The following is a 19,891-nucleotide window of genomic DNA, read 5'->3' as shown; positions in this document are numbered from 1 at the left end:
TTCAGTCGAGAGAATCAAACCCAGCTTTTGGACCTTTGCAAGTTGATTTTGCAGTTTTACAGTGTTACAGTTCTTACAATGTGATTTCTATTTTGCATTAATATGGGTTAAAAAAAACACATCCTAAAATTGCATTCTTGTTGCAACCATTTCATAATTGAATTCATAACCTCTATGTTGATTTCATTTTTCTGCAAAATAAATGAAAAATTATATGCCTGGGGAAAGTATTGAACACTATAGTGAGTCAAACTGTGTCGAATTCTATAGCTGCAACTTTGTCAAGCATGAAATGCTTAGAAGCTCATCATTCGCGTTCAGAGTCAGTATGCTTTTTTAAAATCCACAACTGAGAAATGATTAAAGTTAAACAGTTCTATTAATTTTGAAATGTTTCTAATTTTATTTATTTTTCTTTTGTATGCTGTGATCATGCTGATTCTTGGGGAGAAAGTTTACAATGTGCAAATCTGCTTATGGCGAAGGCTAAAGATGGCGAATTTATTCGAGCCAGAGCTGTCTTTACTGGTATGGTCTCAGGTACAATTATTCTGGTAAGGCAGTATTTTATTTATCAACTACATTTTTTTTTCCCTCACAAATAAAGATAAGATGGTTCCCTGTTTTGCTGCAGCAATGTGTGGAATTAATTCAGGTGCACTGTGGCAATTTACATCATTGTGATTTGTTCAATAATGTATATCAAGTGGTTCCTGTGAAAAACATTCCTGTCAATCCAAAATTCCCTTTCAAAAGCATGGCCAAAAATGTCATTGTTCATTCTGAGTTAATATAATTTTACATTTGTGATTGGCTATGGTACTGGTGGAAGACAAAGGGTTTAAAAATCTTTGGGAAAATCTTTGCTTTGGTAAAATATTTCATATTTCCTTGGTATGGTGTTAGAATTTAGACAATAGGCTGAGATGCACTGTATTCTCCCCATTCAGGAATGCTTTAGATGAAGCGATTTCATTAACGTACAATAATGTTAGAATATCAAATCAAAAACAATGATAAAGCATTATAACATTGTTGTTTATTTATCTGAATGCTGTTTCTTCCCGAAGGTATTGTACTGAAATGATTTGATGTTGATGACACAACATTAGGAATTTGGAGCAGGTAAAGGCCACTTAGCCCCTTGAGTTTTTTTTCACGCACAATTTTCCACATTCACCTCTTTCACCAACACACAGTGGCTGCAGTGAGTACCATTTACAAGATGCACTGCACTCCCCAAGACTTCACCTATGGCACTTTCCAAATCTGAGACCGTTATAAGGTCAAGGGCACCAAATGCATGGGATGGCCACCACTGAAACTCCCCCTGCATCCACACGCTAATATGATTTGGAAGCAGATTGTCATTCCTTCACAGTTGCTGGTTCATGATCATGACAGTTCTTCTGAACAACACGTTGGATGTTTCTACAACCCAAGCACTGCAGCAATCAAGAAGGCAGCTCACCATGATCATCTCCAGGGCAATAATGGATGAGTAATAAATACTGACCTAGCCTGCAACACCCACATCCCATGAATGAATTTAAATAGAGATCAGGGCAGAGCTGACTGTGGCCAATTCCACATTCTGCCGTAATCTTGATAAACTTTGACTCCCTTAACAGTTAGGACAGTGTCCTCCACTTCTGTTTTAAAACAATTTCTTTTCACTTTCATGTTGAATGGACACCCACTTGAATGACTGACTGACTGGATCTGCTGGAAACATTTCCAGACGGCTAATTTCTCTGAACAATAGATTTCAGGATTGGAATTTTTTTTGCATTGCTTCTAAAAACTATGGGAGCTAATTGCGTGCAGAAGCTGTGCCATTAAGAAGTAAAGTATTTCTGAGATTTACAGGATAATGATAGGTTTTCTGTGACAGTCAATCATTAATGTCAGAAATGCCGCTGGTATAACTTGGGCGGCACGGTGGCACAGTGGTTAGCACTGCTGCCTCACAGCACCTGAGACCCGGGTTCAATTCCCAACTCAGGCGACTGACTGTGTGGAGTTTGCACGTTCTCCCCGTGTCTGTGTGGGTTTCCTCCGGGTGCTCCGGTTTCCTCCCACAGTCCAAAGATGTGCGGGTCAGGTGAATTGGCCAAGCTAAATTGCCCGTAGTGTTAGGTAAGGGGTAAATGTAGGGGTAGGGTGGGTTGCGCTTCGGCGGGTCGGTGTGGACTTGTTGGGCCGAAGGGCCTGTTTCCACACTGTAAGTAATCTAATCTAATCTAATCTAAACTTACACCAGCAGAAACAGAAGGCCAAGTTTTATATGCGACTCAAAGCCATAAAGAGCCAAAAGCACAAACTAATATATAAAAGCCTTATTAGTTTGTGTATAAGTTCACCACTAGTTCCTGACTTATTTAATTGTTCCAGACATCTTCTAGATTGTTAATATTTATTGCAAAAGGAATGGAGTATAAAAATAAGGTGGTCCTGCTAAATCTAAAGTAAAAATCACAACACCAGGTTATAGTCCAACAGGTTTATTTGCAAGTACAAGCTTTTGGAGCGTTGCTCCTTCGTCAGTAGCTAGATGAAGGAGCAGTTCTCTAAAAGCTAGTGTTTCCAAATAAACCTGTTGGACTATAACCTGTTGTTGTCTGATTTCGAACTTTGTCCACCCCAGCCCAACACTGGCCACTCCACATCATTGCTAGATCTGTACAAGATTTGAGTTTCACTTCACTCAGAATATTATGAATAGGTTTGGGCCCTTATCTAAAGAAAAATATAGTGACATTGGAGGCAGTTCACAGAAGGTTCACTTAGTTTGTTTTCCCCTTGTTAAGGGTCTCCGACCAGGGGAAAGATTCTCAGAAAGGGCTGCTCAGTTTAGACAAAAATGAAGAAGAGTTTCTTCTCCTTGGAGTGTAGTGAATCTGTGGATTGTTTATTTATTTAGTCTCGAAAGCACTGAGGCTAGGTCATTAGGTAATCAGGCTGAGGCAGATACATTTTTAATCAGTAAGGGAATCACAGGTTATCTGGAAAATGCAGGAAAGTGGAGTTGAGGATAATTAAATCAGCATAATCTCATTGAATGACAGAGCAGACTCATGGGCTGATTTGATTTGTTTCTGCTTCTATGTGTTCTCACAAGAAGTGTACAAGACATCTGGTTAGTTTATTAACTACACTGGATAACTGGTACACAATGGTTCTCTGCTTTAGCCCTTTGCTGCAGTCAACTAAGGTTGCTAAGCATGGTTTCTGCCATGTTGCCATAATGTGATAAGATGAAGAAGCATGCCTCTAGAACTACAACTTGTATGGCAATTGATCCTCTACTGTTGGCCAAATTCAGCACTATATCCTTAACTAACTAGATAGTGGACAATGATAATAAGTATTTAAAGTAAGACAGAGAGTCTGTATATTTGATTTGATTTATTCACATGTACTGAGATACAGTGAAAAGTACTGTATTGTGTGCTAAGCAGACACATCATACCTTGCAAAAGTATATCAGAGTAACAGAACAGAATGCAGAATATAGTGTTACAGCTACAGAGTGTAGAGAAAGACCAACTCTAATTCATGAGAGTTCCATTCGTAAGTCTGATAACAATGAAGAAGAAGTTCTTAAATCTGTTGGTACGTGTTTTCAAACTTTTGTATCACCTGCCCGTTGGAAGAGGGTATAACCGGGGTGGGAGGGGTCTTTGGTTATGTTGGCTGCTTTCCTGAGAAAGTGGGATGTGTCGATGGAGACAATGGAAGGAAAGGACTGGGCTGTGTTCACAACTCTCTGTAATTTCCTGTGATCATGGGCAGAACGGTTGCCTTACTGAGCTGTGATGCATACAGATAGAATGCTTTCTCTGGTGCATTAATAAAAATCCGAAAGAGTTGTTGTGAATATGTCAATCTTCCTTAGGCTTCTGATAAAGTGAGGCATTGATATGCTTTATTTACTGTAGATTGACCAGGATAGAACATTATATGCATAAATCGAAAGTGAAAATAACTTGTGTTATCATAAATAATGGACCAAATATTGAAAAAGTTTTGTATAGAGCATGTTTACTTTTTAAAAGATTTAGGCTCTCCTATTCACCCCAATTTACAAGTATAGCCTTGGACGTCATTTTGTGATGGCTTTTATAGGCATCATTTTGCCTTCTGGAATGCCATTTTTTGTTCCATTTAATGAATATAATTTTTACAAAAAATTTACACATTGGCTACAACGATTATTACACCATGCTTCGCGCACAATATAACATCTATCAGGATAGCTAAGATAAATACATGGCTTGAGGGATGGTGCAAGAGGGAGGGATTCAAATTCCTGAGACATTGGAACTGGTTTGGGGGGGGCGGGGGGGGGGGGGTGGGTGGAGGGGGTGGAGCACAAACTGCACGGTTTGCCATTGAGCAGGACTGGAACCAATGTCCTGGAGCGAGTGTTTGTGAGTGCTGTTGGTGAGGGTTTAAACTAATATGGCAGGGGGATGGGAACCAATGCGGGAAGTCAGAGAAAAGTGGGGACAGAAAGTGGAAAAGAGGAAGGCAGAGAAACCACAGACAAAAATCAAAAAGAGCCCCATTACACCATGATTCTAAAAGGGTAATAAATATATTTTAAAAATTAGCCTGAAGCTCTGTGCTTTAATGCAAGGAGCATTTGTAATAAGGTGGATGAATTAACTGCATAGACAGCTATTAATGGATATGACGTTATAGGGATCACAGAGACCTGACTCCAGGGTGACCAAAGATGGGAACTCAGTGTTTAGGTTATTCAATTTTCAGAAAAGACAGACAGAAAGGAAAGGGAGGTGGGGTAGTGTTGCTGGTTAAGGAGGAGGTTAACACTGTGTAGTAAGGAAGGACATTAACCTGGATGATGTGGGATTTGTATAGGTGGAGTTGCAGAACACCAAAGGGAAAAAGACATGAGTAAGAATTGTGTACAGACCACCAAATAGTACTTGTGTTGTTGGGGATGTCAAACAGGAAATTAGAGATGCATGCAGTAAGGATACAGCAATTATTATGGCTAACTTCAATCTACATGTTGATTGCTGCCAGTGTGGTTAATCCAATGTGATGGAGGAGAATTTCCTGGAATGAATGAGGGATGGTTTCTGTGACCAATATGTTGAGGAGCCAACTAGAAAGCAAGCCATCCTAGACTGGATATTGTGTAACAAGAAAAGATTAATTAGCAATATGGTGGTGCAAGATACTTTGGGGAAGAGTGACTATAATATGGTTGAATTATTCATTAAGATGGAGAGTGAAGCAATTAAATCTGAGACTAGGGTCCTGAACTTGAGGAAAGCTAACTTTGATGGTATGAGGCATGCATTGGCATTGGTATGAGAATAAACTGGCCAAGGAGACTGAAGGGGTTGACAGTGGATCGGCAATGGTAGACATTTAAAGAACACATGGATGAACTTCAACAATTGTTCAATTGCCACAAGAATAAAATGGGGAAGGTGGCTCAACCATGGTCAACCACTATCCCAGATAGTGTAAAGTCAGAGAGGAGGCATAGAAATTGCCCAGAAAAAGCAGCAAACCCGAGGACTGGGAGAAATTTAAAATTCAGCAAAAGGGGACAAAAGATTTAATTTGGAAAGAGAAAGTAGAATCTGAAAGTAAGCTTGCAGAAAACAAAAAAAAACTGACTGCAAAGGCTTCTTTTGAAATGTGAAGAGAAAAAGACTGGTGAAGACAAATGCAACTCCCTTGCAGTTGGAATCAGGTGAATTCATAATGAACAACAAAGATGGCAGAACCAGTTAAACAAATACTTTGGGTCTGTCTTCACTAAGGAGGACTCAAATAATCTTCAGGAAATGCCAAGGGACAGAAGGTCAAGCATGGAGGAAATCCTTGTTAGTCAGGAAATGCTATTGGGGAAGTTGATGGGATTAAAACCCAATAAGTTCCCAAGACCTGATGCACTGCATCCCAGGGTACTTAAGAAAGTGGCCTTGGAAATAGCACATGCATTGGTGATCATTTTCCAACATTCTGTAGACCCTGGAAGAGATCCAATGGACTGGACAGTAACTATTGTAAGGAGAAAGTGTGGACTGCAGATGCTGAAGATCAGAGTCAAGAGTGTGGTGCTAGAAAAGCACAGCAGGCTAGGCAGCATCTGAGGAGCAGGAGAATTGAGGTTTTGGGCATAAGCTCTTCATCGGTAAATTTCTGTAGAAGCTTTTGCAGTCAGTTTTTTTTGTTTTCTGCAAGCTTACTTTAATATTCTACTTTCCCTTTCCAAATTAAACCCTACGTCCTCCTCTGCTGAATTTTAAATTTCTCCCATTCCTCGGGTTTTTTCTGGGCAATTTCTATGCCTCCTCTCTGACCTTACACTATCCCAGATTTCCCTTGTTGAGCCACTTTCCCCATTTTACTCTTTTGGCAACTGTACAATTTCCTGAAGAAGGGCTTATACCTGAAATGTCAATTCTCCTGCTCCTTGGATGCTGCCTGGCCTGCAGTGCTTTTCCAGCACCATACTCTCGACAGTAGCTAATGTAACCCTACTCTTTAAAAAAGAAGGGAGAGAGGAAATGGGGAATTATAGTCTGGTTAGTTTGACATCAGTGGTGGGGAAAATGCTGGAGTCAATCATTAAGGATGTAATAAATGAGCATTTGGAAAGCGATGACAGAATTTTCATTGTCAGCATGGATTCACGAAAGGGAAAACACGCTCAACAAATCTTCTGGAATATTTTGATGATGTAACCAGTAGAATAGACAATGGTGAATCAGTGGTTGTGTATCTGGACCTTCAAAAGACTTTTGATAAGGTTCCGCACAAGAGATTACTAAGGAAAAGTAAAGCTCATGTTATTGGAGAGAATGTATTGACATGGATAGAGAACTGGTTGGCAAACAGGAAGCAGAGAGTTTGAATAAAGGGGTCCTTTTCAGAGCAGCAGGCAGTGATGAGTGAGGTACCACAGGGTTCAGTACTGGTACCCCAGCTGTTCACAATATACATTAATAATTTGGACAGAAGAATTGAATGCCACATCTCCAAATTTGCAAGTGACACTAAACTTGGGTGGCCATGTGTGCTTGTGATGAAGATGCTAAGAGGCTGCAGGGTGACTGGACAGGCTGGCTGCATGGACAAATACTTGGCAAATGTAATATAATGTAGATAAATGTGGTCACAAAAACAGAAAGGCAGATTATTATCTGAATGGTGGCAATTTAGGAAAAGATGAGACCTGGATGTCATGGCGGAATGCCGCTGAAGGTTGGCATGTAGGTGCAGCAGGCAGTGAAGAAAGCTAATGGCATGCAGGTCTTCACAGGATGAGGATTGGAGTATTGGAGTAAGGATATCTTGCTACAGTCATACAGGGCCTTGGCGAGGCCAAACCCTGAGTATTGTATACAGTTTTGGTCTCCTAATCTGAGGAAAGTCATACATGCTATTGAGGGAGTCCAGTGAAGGTTCACTGAATTGATTCCTAGGGTGGTAGGACTGACATATGAGGAAAAACTGGATCTCATCGAAACATATAAAATCCTGATAGGGCTGGACAGGCTAGATGTGGGAAGAATGTTCCTAATGTTGAGAAAGTCCAGATCAAGGGAATCACAGTCCATTCAGGACTGGAATGAGGAAGAATTTCTTCACTGAGAACTGTGAACCTGTGGAATTCTCTCCCACAGGAAGCTGTTGGGACCAGTCCATTAGATAGATTCAAAATGGAACCAGACGTGGTCCTAGTGGCTTAAGGGATCAAAGTGAGAGGGTGAGTAAGGCATACAGAGATTGCATGATCAGCTGTGAACATATTAAATGATAGTGCAAGCTTGAAGGACCAAATGGCCTACTCCTGCACCTATTTTCTATGTTTCAATGTGAGGCACTCCATGTTCATTTCCCCACATACCAGATATTGAGTTCCTCTGAGTTTCATCTTGACTTGACTTGATTTTGCAACCACATTGCCATAAAAGATTTGCAAATCTACCACAAGACTGATTCAGAGAACTGTTTGTCAATTAGATTTGAGTAATCATAGACTGGATAGCAATGATGGAATTCCTTAAAACTTGTTCCTTTTTTTGAAAAAGAAAACCCAAATGAAATGTTGACATCATAGTCCAAGACGGTACACTTCCTAACTTCTTATGAATCATGATGATAATTACTCAGTATGTCAAGCTTTTTAGGAAAGGAATTGTTTTTTTGACTCAACTCCTAAAGCTCCAGATGTCTCATTTCCTTAGTTACATTATTTGCTGGTTGTCCAGGCATGAAACTTCTTTTTTGGATCAGCATTTCATCAATCAAACCTTTTCATTCTTACTTCAGCTCTTATTGGTAATTTCAGTTTTCTATTTAGTAGAAAGTTGAAGATCTGGCCCTTTTTGTCTCATCACAGATATATCTTCTTCCTGGCCCATGTTTTCCTTTCCTCATTTCAAATGATTGCCTTTTGGTATAAAATAAAACTGTGTTGAATTTCTGAAAGTCTTGATATTTTAAGATATGTCTCTATTTTAGGGAAAGCCAGCTTCAGTTTCCACAGCCTTTAGAAATCTAATCACTTTAGTTGCAGACCTGGTTGCTCTTTCAGAAACAATTCTAACTTCTCAGAATAAGATCCTGATTGGTCTTGCTAGGGTGGACATGAAAAAGGTGTCTTCTCATGAGACCATCAGAGCATCAGAACTATAGCGGTCACCCTTTAAAAATAAGGGATTCCACAATTAAGACAGATGAGAAGGGTTTTCTTGGAGAAAGGCGAAGGAAACACTCTTTGAATATTTTTAAGACCGTGGTAGATTCTGGATAAGTAAGGGGATGAAAAGTTAGTGGGAATGGGTGAGAATGTAGAGTAACCAAATCAGTCTTGATCTTATTGAATGGTGGGACAGGCTCGAGGAGCCGAATGGCTTGCTCCTAACTTGTGCGTTCTGCTGTTTCGATATGTAGACAGCCAGAGATTCTGTTTTTCTCGCTAGGGTCTGACTAATGCATGACACAATAATACAAACACATTTTGATTTATATTTCCTTTCTCCCTCTCAAAGTACAACATAGGGTTTTACTTGCATTTCTTACACGAATCAACTATTGGTCTGAAATGTAATTATTGAAACTACCATCATATTAATGTTTTTTTCTTGACTAAATATTCCCTCATTTGGGAACTGAATTTCTGAGGGAGTTTCCTCATTTACACACTGACCTTACTGTGTTTTGAAATTTTTCAAATTTTATTATTTAGTAAATAGTTTGGTTTATTTTACATAGAACATAGAACATAGAACATAGAAGGATACAGCGCAGTACAGGCCCTTCGGCCCTTGATGTTGCGCCGACCGAGTCCTACCTAACCTATACTAGCCCAATAACTTCCAAATGCCTATCCAATGCCCGCTTAAATGAACATAAAGAAGGAGAGTTCACCACTGATACGGGCAGGGCATTCCATGAACCCACAACCCGCTGTGTGAAGAATCTACCCCTAACATCTGTCCTATACCTACCACCCCTTAATTTAAAGCTATGTCCCCTAGTAACACCTGACTCCATTAGCGGTAAAAGGTTCTTAGTATCTACCCTATCTAAACCCCTAATCATCTTATACACTTCTATCAGATCTCCCCTAAACCTTCTCTTCTCCAATGAGAACAGCCCCAAGTGCCTCAGCCTTTCCTCATAAGATTTTCCTACCATTCCAGGCAACATCCTGGTAAACCTCCTCTGCACTCGTTCTAAAGCTTCCACATCCTTCCTATAGTATGGCGACCAAAACTGCACACAATACTCCAGATGAGGCCTCACCAGAGTCTTATACAACTGCAACATGACCTCAGGACTCCGGAACTCAATTCCTCTGCCAATAAAGCCCAGTACACCATATGCCTTCCTCACAGCACTATTTACCTGGGTGGCAACTTTCAGAGATCTGTGTACATAGACACCAAGATCCCTCTGCTCATCCACACTACCAAGTAGCCTACCATTAGCCCAGTAATCCATCATCTTGTTATTCCTACCAAAGTGAACGACTTCGCACTTAGCTACATTGAATTCCATTTGCCACATTTCCGCCCAGCTCTGCAACTTATCTATATCCCGCTGTAACCTACCACTTCCTTCCTCACTATCCACAACTCCACCGACTTTCGTGTCATCCGCAAACTTGCTTACCCAGCTTTCAAGTCCTTCCTCTAGATCATTTATTTCTTTTGCATAATCAACCTATTAGAGTTTGCATGCACCACAAAAATCGAGAAGGTGAAAGGGTGGGCAAATGGACTGTCAGTATTTATTTCAAAAGGAATAGAGTATAAAAGTAAGGTGGTCTTGCTAAGTATATACAAGGTTTGAGTTTCACCTCAGCTAGAATACTGAGAACAGGTTTGGGTCCTCGTCTAAGGAAAAATATAGTGACATTGGAGGCAGTTCATAGAAGGTTCACTTAGTTTGTTTTCCCCTTGTTAAGGGTCTCGGACCAGGGGAAAGATTCTCAGAAAGGGCTGCTCAGTTTAGACAAAAATGAAGAAGAGTTTCTTCTCCTTGGAGTGTAGTGAATCTGTGGATTGTTTATTTACTCTCGAAAGCTCTGAGGCTAGGTCATTAGGTATTTGGGCTGAGATAGAAGGGTTCAAGAAAATTACACTTTTCAGGGAAGTGGTACTGAGCAAATGTTTGGAGCTATTGACTGATAAATACCTGAGTCCTGATGGAAATCAACCCAAAGCCCTTAAAAGTAGTAATGAAAGAGGTAATTGATATGTTCTGAATTTCTTAGATTTGGGGAAAGTTCCATTAAACTAGAAAGCAGTGAATTTACGTCCTTTCATCAAAAAAGGGAAGGAAACTGAAAACCAGAAACTAAAGACCAGTTAGCTCACCACGATCTTTCCCATGATGTGTCAGAAGCTATTAGTAAAGGTATTACAGTAGAGCACTCAAGTTCAAGGTAAGCAGGCAGAGTCGGCATGGTTTTGTGAAACAGATACCTTGTTTAACCAATCTGTTGGAGGTCTTTAAAGCAGCAGGTGCAGTGGATAAAGAAGAATACTGGATATACAGTTGGTTTACATATGAGCAAGGGATAAGAATAAGCGACTCAGGTCTCTGAGCATTTTGTGTTTCAATAAGATCATGGCTGATCTGATTTCAACCACTACCCTATGTTCCTACATATCTCTAAGTAATCTTTCATCCCCTTGGTAATGGGGAATCTATCTCCCTCTCCCTTCAAAGCACTTGAGCATTCTGCATCCATTGCCTTTTGAGGTAGAGAATTCTGAAGACTCTCAACACTCTATCCTCTCTGTATTAAATAGGCAACCCCTTATTTTTAAATGATGACTCCCTAGTTCTAGATTCTCCCACAAGAGGAAACAGCTTTTCCATATCCACCTAGTCAAGTCCATTCATGATCTTTGTATGTTTCAGTTAAGTCACCACTGACTATTCTGAACTCGAGGACACAGGCTGGGCTTGTCTAATCTTTTCACGTAAGGCAATCCGCTCATCCCAGGAACTGCATTAGTTTAGATAACCTTCTCTAAACTTCTTTCAACACATACATTCTTCTGTAAGTGAACAGTACTGCACAAAGCACCCCAGATACAGTCTCACCAAAGCCCTGTGTAACTAAACCATAACCTCTGTATTCTTACATTCAGTTCCCCTCACAATAAACTATAACATACTATTATGTGCTGTACCTGCACACTAACCTGCAATTCATGCTTCAGGACACCTCGATCTCTCTGCATCTCCGAGCTCTGCACCTGTCTCACCAGAGGATATTTGGGAAGGTGTCATATCAAGAGTTATTGCGGAAAATAAGTATCGTGGTGAAGGGGCTAATATGATTAAAGATGGGATAGGCATAAACAGGCCAAATTCTGGCTTGCAAGATGTAATGAGATGTGTGCCACAAGGGTAAAAAGTGAGGTCTGCAGATGCTGGAGATCAGAGCTGAAAATGTGTTGCTGGTTAAAGCACAGCAGGTCAGGCAGCATCCAAGGAACAGGAAATTCAACATTTCGGGCCGGAGCCCTTCATCAGGAATTCATCAGGAATGAAGGGCTCCGGCCCGAAATATCGAATTTCCTGTTCCTTGGATGCTGCCTGACCTGCTGTGCTTTAACCAGCAACACCTTTTCAGCTGTGTGCCACAAAGACCAGTGATGGGGCCTCAGCATTTTTGGATGACGGGACAGTAAGAATGGTTGCAACGTTTGTTGATGACACAAAGATAGCTAGGAAAGTGAGTTGTGAAGAGGACATAAAGGTCTATAGATAGCTTAAATGAGTGTGTCAAGATCTGCTAAATGGAGTATAGTGTGGGAAAATGTGAAACTATTTTGGTAGGAGGAATACAAAGAAGCATATTACTTAAATGGTGAGAGATTACAGGGTACTGAGATGCAGAATGTTCTGGGTGTCCTTCTTCATTAATTGCACAAGTTTAATATGTAAATACAGCAACTAAATAGGAAGCTAATAGATTGTTATCACATTGTGGGGGGGGGGGGGAGTTTAATACAAAAAGTATGGAGCTTTAATTGTATAGGACATTGGTGAGACAATCTGGCAAAAACATGTGCACAGTAATGGTCAGCCTATTTAAGGAAGGCTGTGAATGTAATGGAAGCAGATTAGAACAGGTTTTCTAGAATTAATAGCTGGATTGCATGATTGTCTTTTGACCAAGAGTTGGACAGAGGCTGTTTGATTGAAGTAGGTTTGATCTAGAGGAGTCTTGGCTGGTTTAGATGTAGAGAGAAAGTGTTAAGACAGAGACACCTTGTACTACAAAAAGCCATTTAAGATTGAGAGAAGGATAATTTTTTTCTCAGAGGGTAATGAGTCTTTGAAACTCTTTTGCAAACAGAGTTTTTGAATATGTTAAAGGCAGAGACAAATGGATTCTTGATGGATGAAAAGTTATTGCAGTAGGTGGGAGAGTGGAGTAATCAGATCATTCATCATTTTATTGAATGGTGGAGCAGGATTGAGAGACTGAGTGGCATGTAGCTGCTCTTCATCTGTATGCTCATAAATATCATCCTGAAAAGATCCTCTTATCTGGCCTACTCCTTTCTTTGTAACAAAGTCATGCAAATCAGGTAAAGAAACAAATCTTGACTCAGACTTGGCTCCTCCTTGATATATGCTTGTACTCTTCTTATGATTGGTAAATCTGTTTTCACTGGATGTAACATCTGTTGCTTTTCTACCAGCTCTGAGTGGCGAAAATTCCCATCTTGGGAATCCCTTGTTTTGACCAAATCTTTTTGATGTGGGTGACTGTATTTTGTGAAGTAGAAAGCTGGCCCCCTACCAATCCCCTGAAATAAGAGCACAGTAAAGTTTATACCAGCAGCATTATATTGGCACGAGCCCAGATTTTCAGCATCAATGTTATGTCCCCTTGAAATGACCAAAAATCAAATCTATGGGAGAAAACAATGAAATTCAGATGGAGCGGACAGAAACTAACATGCTTATTCAGTGCATTTAATTTGGACTGTGTTTGTAGATGCTGGAATCAGCTACGAAATACTCCCTTGCTGATTGGATTTAAAGGTGAGTTATTTGTTACAAATTGACGTAGAGTGGGACTGCCATAGTGTTAAGGAGTTAGATGGAGAGGAATTTGTGTGTACAAGAAAATTTTCTGATTCAGTATGTGGATGTACCTACCAGTAAAGATGCAAGACTTGACCTACTCTTGGGAAATAAGGCAGGGCAGGTGACTGAGGTGTCAGTGGGGGAGGACTTTGGGGCCAGGGACCATAATTCTATTAATTTTAAAATAATGATGGAAAACGATAGACCAGATCTAAAAGTTGAAGTTCTAAATTAGAGAAAGGCCAATTTTGACGGCATTAGGCCAGAATTTCAAAAGCTGACTGAGGGTAGATATTTGTAAGTAAAAAATGAGGTCTGCAGATGCTGGAGATCACAGCTGCAAATGTGTTGCTGGTCAAAGCACAGCAGGTTAGGCAGCATCTCAGGAATAGAGAATTCAACGTTTCGAGCATAAGCCCTTCATCAGGAATAAGAGAGAGAGAGCCAAGCAGGCTGAGATAAAAGGTAGGGAGGAGGGACTAGGGGGAGGGGCGATGGAGGTGGGATAGGTGGAAGGAGGTCAAGGTGGGGGTGATAGGCCGGAGTGGGGTGGGGGCGGAGAGGTCAGGAATCCTCTTCCTGACCTCTCCGCCCCCACCCCACTCCGGCCTATCACCCTCACCTTGACCTCCTTCCACCTATCCCACCTCCATCGCCCCTCCCCCTAGTCCCTCCTCCCTACCTTTTATCTCAGCCTGCTTGGCTCTCTCTCTCTTATTCCTGATGAAGGGCTTATGCTCGAAACGTTGAATTCTCTATTCCTGAGATGCTGCCTAACCTGCTGTGCTTTGACCAGCAACACATTTGCAGCAGGGTAGATATTTGTAGGAAAAGAGACAGCTGGGAAATGGAAAGCCTTCAAAAATGAGATAACAAGAGTCCAGAGACAGTATATTCCTGTCAGGGTGAAATGTGAGGCTGGTAGGTGTAGGGAATGCTGGTTGACAAGAGAAATTGAGGGTTTTGTTAAGAAAAAGAAAGAAGCATATGTCAGGTGTAGACAGGAGAGATTGAGAAAACTCTTAAGAGTATAAAGACAGTCAGAGTATAATTAAGAGGGAAATCAAGAGGGCAAAAAGGGGACATGAGATAGCTTTGGCAAATAAGATTAAGGAGAATCCAAAGGGTTTTTACAAATACATTAAGCACAAAAGGGTAACTAAGGAGAGAATAGGGCCCCTCAAAGATCAGCAAGACAGCCTATGTGTGGAACCGCAGGTGATGGGGGAGATACTAAACAAGTATTTTGCATCAGTGTTTACTGTGGAGAAGGATATGAAAGATATAGAATGTGGGGAAGTAGATGGTGACATGTTAAAAAAGGCCATGTTACAGAGGAGGAAGTGCTGGATGTCTCGAAACACCTAAAAGTGGATAAATCCCCAGAAGCTGATCAGATGATCTAGAATGCTGTGGGAAGCTGGAGAAGTGATTACTGGGCCTCTTGCTGAGATATTTGGATCATCAATAGTCACAGGGGAGGTGCCAGAAGACTGGAGGTTGGCTAACGTGGTGCCACTGTTTTAAGAAAGGTGGTAAGGGAAAGCCAAGGAACTATAGGCCACTGAACCTGACATCGGTGGTGGGCAAGTTATTGGAGGGAATCCTGAGGGACAGGATTTACATGTATTTAGAAAGGCAAGGATTGCTTAGGGATAGTCAGCAAGACTTTTTGCAGGGGAGATCATGTCGCACAAACTTGATCGCATTTTTTGAAGAAGTTACAAAGAGGATTGATGAGGGCAGAGTAGTGGAAGTGATCTATATGGAGTTCAGTAAGGCGTTCAACAAGGTTCCCCATGGGAGACTGATTAGCAAGGTTAGATCTCATGGAATATAGGGAGAACTAGCCATTTGGATACAGAACTGGCTCAAAGGTAGAAGACAGAGTGGTGGCGGAGGGTTGTTCTTCAGACTGGAGGCCTGTGACAAGTAGTGTGCCGCAAGGACCGGTGCTGGGTCCTTTGCTCTTTGTCATTCACATAAATGATTTGGATGTGAATATAGTAGGTTTAGTTAGTAAGTTTGCAGATGACACCAAAAGTGGAGGTGTCGTGGACAGCAAAGAAGATTTCCTCTGAGTACAACGGGACCTTGATCAGATGGGCCAATGGGCTGAGGAGTGGCAGATGGAGTTTAATTTAGATAAATGTGAGGTGCTGCATTTTGGGAAAGCAAATCTTAGCAGGACTTATACACCTAAGTTCCTAGGGAGTGTTGCTGAACAAAGCGACCTTTGAGTGCAAGTTCATATCTCCTTGAAAGTGGAGTCACAGGTAGATAGGATAGTGAAGAAGGTGTTTGGTATGCTTTCCTTTATTGATCAGAGTATTGAGTACAGGAGTTGGGAGGTCATGTTGCGGCTGTACAGGACATTGGTTAGGCCACTTTTGGAATATCATGTTCAGTTTTGGTCTCCTTCCTATCTGAAGGATATTGTGAAACTTGAAAGAGTTCAGAAAAGATTTACAAGGATGTTGCCAGGGTTGGAGGATTTGAGCTATAGGGAGAGGTTGAACAGATCGAAGTGGTTTTCCCTGGAGTGTCGGCAGTTGAGGGGTGACCTTATAGAGGTTTATAAAATCATGAGGGGCATGGATAGGATAAATAGGCAAAATCTTTTCCCTGGGGTGAAGGGGTCCAAAACTAGAGGGCATAGGCTAAGGGTGAGAATGGAAAGATATAAAAGGAACCTAACTGCAACTATTTCACGCAGATGGTGGTATGTGTGTGGAATGAGCTACCAGAGGATGTGGTGGAGGCTGGTACAATTGCAGCATATAAAAGGCATCTGGATGGGTTTATGGATAAGAAGAGTTTGGAGGGATATGAGCCAAGTGCTGGCAATGAGACTAGATTGGGTTAGGATATCTGGACGGGTTGGATGAATGGTCCATTTCCGTGCTGTACATCTCTATGACTCGACTCCTCACTGAGAGAGTTATCGTTTTAAAATTGTACAGGAGACAGAATGAATACAGTGAAAATAAAAAAGTGGTATGACTGGTCATGTGCAAATGTCATACTTTCCTGATGCCATAAAGTCGTCATTCTAAAGTTACAATAATTAATTAATGGACTCAGCGCCTTTAGAGCAATACATCACAAAGATTGGTAGAAGTGTGAGAGAAGATTAGGTTGAATCAAGTATTAATGATTTAGTGGTAACTAGCTTGACTTGAAAAGGTGGTTGACTATTTTAATTCTAATTCTTCCTGTGCTTCAGTACTTAGTCAGGACATGAATTCCTTGCCAAAAAGAATTTGGATAAAATTAGATAGAAAGCTCCAGGTAAAATAATATTTTCATTCCCGTGGGAACCTGTTGTTAGAAAAGGGGAACAGTTCTACCTTCTCTCTCACTAACGGTGCCTTATTGCAGTATTTTGACAAATATGATTTTAAATGCCATTGAAGAGGTAACTTTAGCCACAATGCTAGTAAAACTTGAGAGCTTTAATCCTGAATGAAAAAGATGGTGCTTACATTTATTTTTCATTATTCTGTTAATATTTTGACAAGCTAATTACAGTCACTTTTCAGGATGGCGCTGAACTCCTCAACAAAAGAGTGCACAGCTTTCCAATTCTTGGGACCTAGAGAGACAGTATGTTTTTGTTGGGGAGTGGAACTGGAGTACAGTAATGATAGAAAGAGTCAGCACATATCTGAATGCCAGGGAAGATATTTGATTTGGAGAGAAGCACTGAAATTTTGATTCATATTTAAGTCTCTTCATTTGTATCAGTGAGGAGGGCAATTGCTTGTCGCAAGATCAATAAAAACTGTGAGGCTGAAGTGTTAAATCATTGAGTTAGTACAGAAATAAAAAAACAAAACCATAGGTCATTAGGATTTCTATCTAATTTTGTAATGAACAGTGTCTTAACTTTAAATATTTTGTAATTATGTTTTTCCTTCCAGGAACATAATTTTCCTAGTTTTGTTTGTTAAAAAAGATCTAAATTTTCATTGTGGAATTTATATGTGACCAAAATTCAGTGTTGGCAGTCATATGGTATATGTATACCCTCACTTTTTAAAATTTTTTCCAAATATGCCATGTATCATTCCAATTACGTTTTGTATGTCCAAGTGTCTGCTTTATTCAAGGTCTTGGTTGAAATGTCAGGGAAATCTTTGTTGTAAGCGATTTCTATTCACAGCTTGTTTTGGTGTAAGATCCATCTGGAAGATTTGCTTCTTTAAGGTGGAGATCTATAGGGCCTTATTGGTCTCATGTAAAAGTGTAAAATCCCTTGGTGATCTAACAAGAAGAGGGCCTTGTCTTAGACAAGATGCAGTTGTTGCATCATAGCAACTAAGTATAAGTTACATTAATATGATGGCTATTGAAGCCTCCCTCAAATTCTTAGTGACAATGTAGATTTTCCTCCAAGGTCTAAATTTCTCCCCTGCTCGAGTCCTTCTGAAATCATCATCTTGAGCAATGCTACATGCATCCCTCAGTATTAACCCTTTCAGATCTTTATGCCCTCTGTGTTCTCTTGGACACTAATGGTGAGAACATTAGCTGTGAATGCCCTTTAAGTGCACAAAACAGGGAGATCAAGTTATAAATCAGCGTGCAATGCCAATTTGATGCTAACTGTGTTACTTTGGAGCTCGGAATTTGAGTTAATACTGTCTTATTCTGGAACAGACAAACAATGCAGTGGCTGTGGCTCCTTCCTCTTACTGCTCCCACTTCTGCCCCTCAACCACTATTACTTGGAAGGATTACCAACTGCTTGAAGATTAGCTTCTGGTCGATTTCTTGTGGCTGCTGCTATAATTCTACAAATATTCAGTGCGTTCTTTTGTTGTTTCAAGTTGCAGAATTGTGCAAGTGGTTTGGCTGGTTTTGACCAGTTTTTGCTGATTTAACATCTTCTGCACCAAGCAATCTCAGACCTGGGTGACTAGACTATTGGAAGCAGCATGGTTTGGAGAGTGAATAGAGCTCACTTCGAGCAGGATAACCTTGAAGAGGGAGCCTCCTTCTGAGGCCTCAACAAAACCTCTGAGTGTGAGGTGGGCTGTAGTGCCAGTGCTTGTGAAGGTGACTGTGTCAATAGCATTTAATGCATCTGGCTTCTTCCAGGCCGAAACTAGAGAACTTTATAATATCTTTCAGTTTGCCAGTCACTCAGTCTCACCAGACAAGCAGTGCTGACTACAGTACCGTTCTCTTTATCCGGAGTAAATGCATGGTTCCTCTCAGATTCGGCACCTCTTAGAAGGTGCCACAGAGTTTTGCCAAAACTGCATGTCACTGATGCCTGGCACAGGAAATAAATGGGATTCCATTCCATGTGTGTGACCATGGTCTTTAAATGAGGTGTGTAGATGGCTAGCATCTGAGAGCTGTCCTGTTGCCTTCATTTTGTGACAGTCACTGTACCACACTAAAACAAAGTGGCTCCAGGGGGACAAGAGCTTATTGCTATTGGCAAAGTTAATAACCTCAATTTAAGTATTTACTGAACTTCTGAAAGCTGTAGACTGTGTACTTTTCAGTTTAACTATAGCAAATTTTTTTGTCTTGTTCGTTCATGGAATGTGGGCCAGGATTAATGCCCATCCCTAATTGTCCCAGCCAGGGTGTTATTTAGCTGCCTTCTTGAACTACTGCAATCCATGGGTTGCAAACATACCCAGAGTGCTGCTGTTGTTGTTGTGTCACAATAGATACCAGCCCATAAGGGCTGCTCTCTCATGAGAGAGAGAGAGAGAGAAGTGACTGGTGACGATTTAACCTGAGGGCCACCAGACCTCAGGTGAGGGAAGAGGTTGAGAAGGAGAGTCATGGGAACCTCAAACTGTTGTTGGGAATTGAACCTATGCTGTTGGTATCACACCACTGTGCAAACCAACAATCCAGCCAACTGAGCTAAACCAATTCCCAGAGTGCAGGTATGGAGAGAATTTCCGGGCTTCAACCTAGCAGCAATGAAAAATGCTAATATATTTCCAAGTCAGGATGTTGAGTGGCTTAGAGGGGAAATTGCAGGTGGTGGAGTTTCCATGCTTCTGCTGCCCTTATTCTTCGAGGTAGTTCAGGTTGCAAGTTTGGAAGATGCTGTCTAAAGAACCTTGAGTAACAGAAGTGCTATAGAGTGTCAATGGAAAAGGGAGTGAATGTTGAAGGTAGTTAATAGAGTGCAGCTAAATGGGCTGTTTTAACTGTGACAATATCAAGATTCTTGAGTGTTGTTGGAGTTGTACTTATCCAGGAAAATTGAGACTGCATTCCTTCACGCACTTGAGTT

The 19,891-nt window shown here is 40.9% G+C and overlaps 1 protein-coding gene across 1 annotated transcript in view; it reads left to right on the top strand.

Moving 5' to 3' along the window:
- Nucleotides 1-19,891, top strand: part of cusr (Copper-only SOD repeat protein) — a 136,973-nt gene that overhangs the window by 16,689 nt on the left and 100,393 nt on the right. The window contains exon 3 of the mRNA XM_060842270.1: nt 455-554. Within this exon, the coding sequence (XP_060698253.1) occupies nt 455-554 (100 nt within the window). The remainder of the gene's footprint in view (nt 1-454; nt 555-19,891) is intronic.

The sequence above is a fragment of the Hemiscyllium ocellatum genome, chromosome 22, assembly GCF_020745735.1.
Source record: "Hemiscyllium ocellatum isolate sHemOce1 chromosome 22, sHemOce1.pat.X.cur, whole genome shotgun sequence".
Taxonomy (NCBI): domain Eukaryota; kingdom Metazoa; phylum Chordata; class Chondrichthyes; order Orectolobiformes; family Hemiscylliidae; genus Hemiscyllium; species Hemiscyllium ocellatum.
This window is presented reverse-complemented; position numbering and strand designations above follow the sequence as displayed.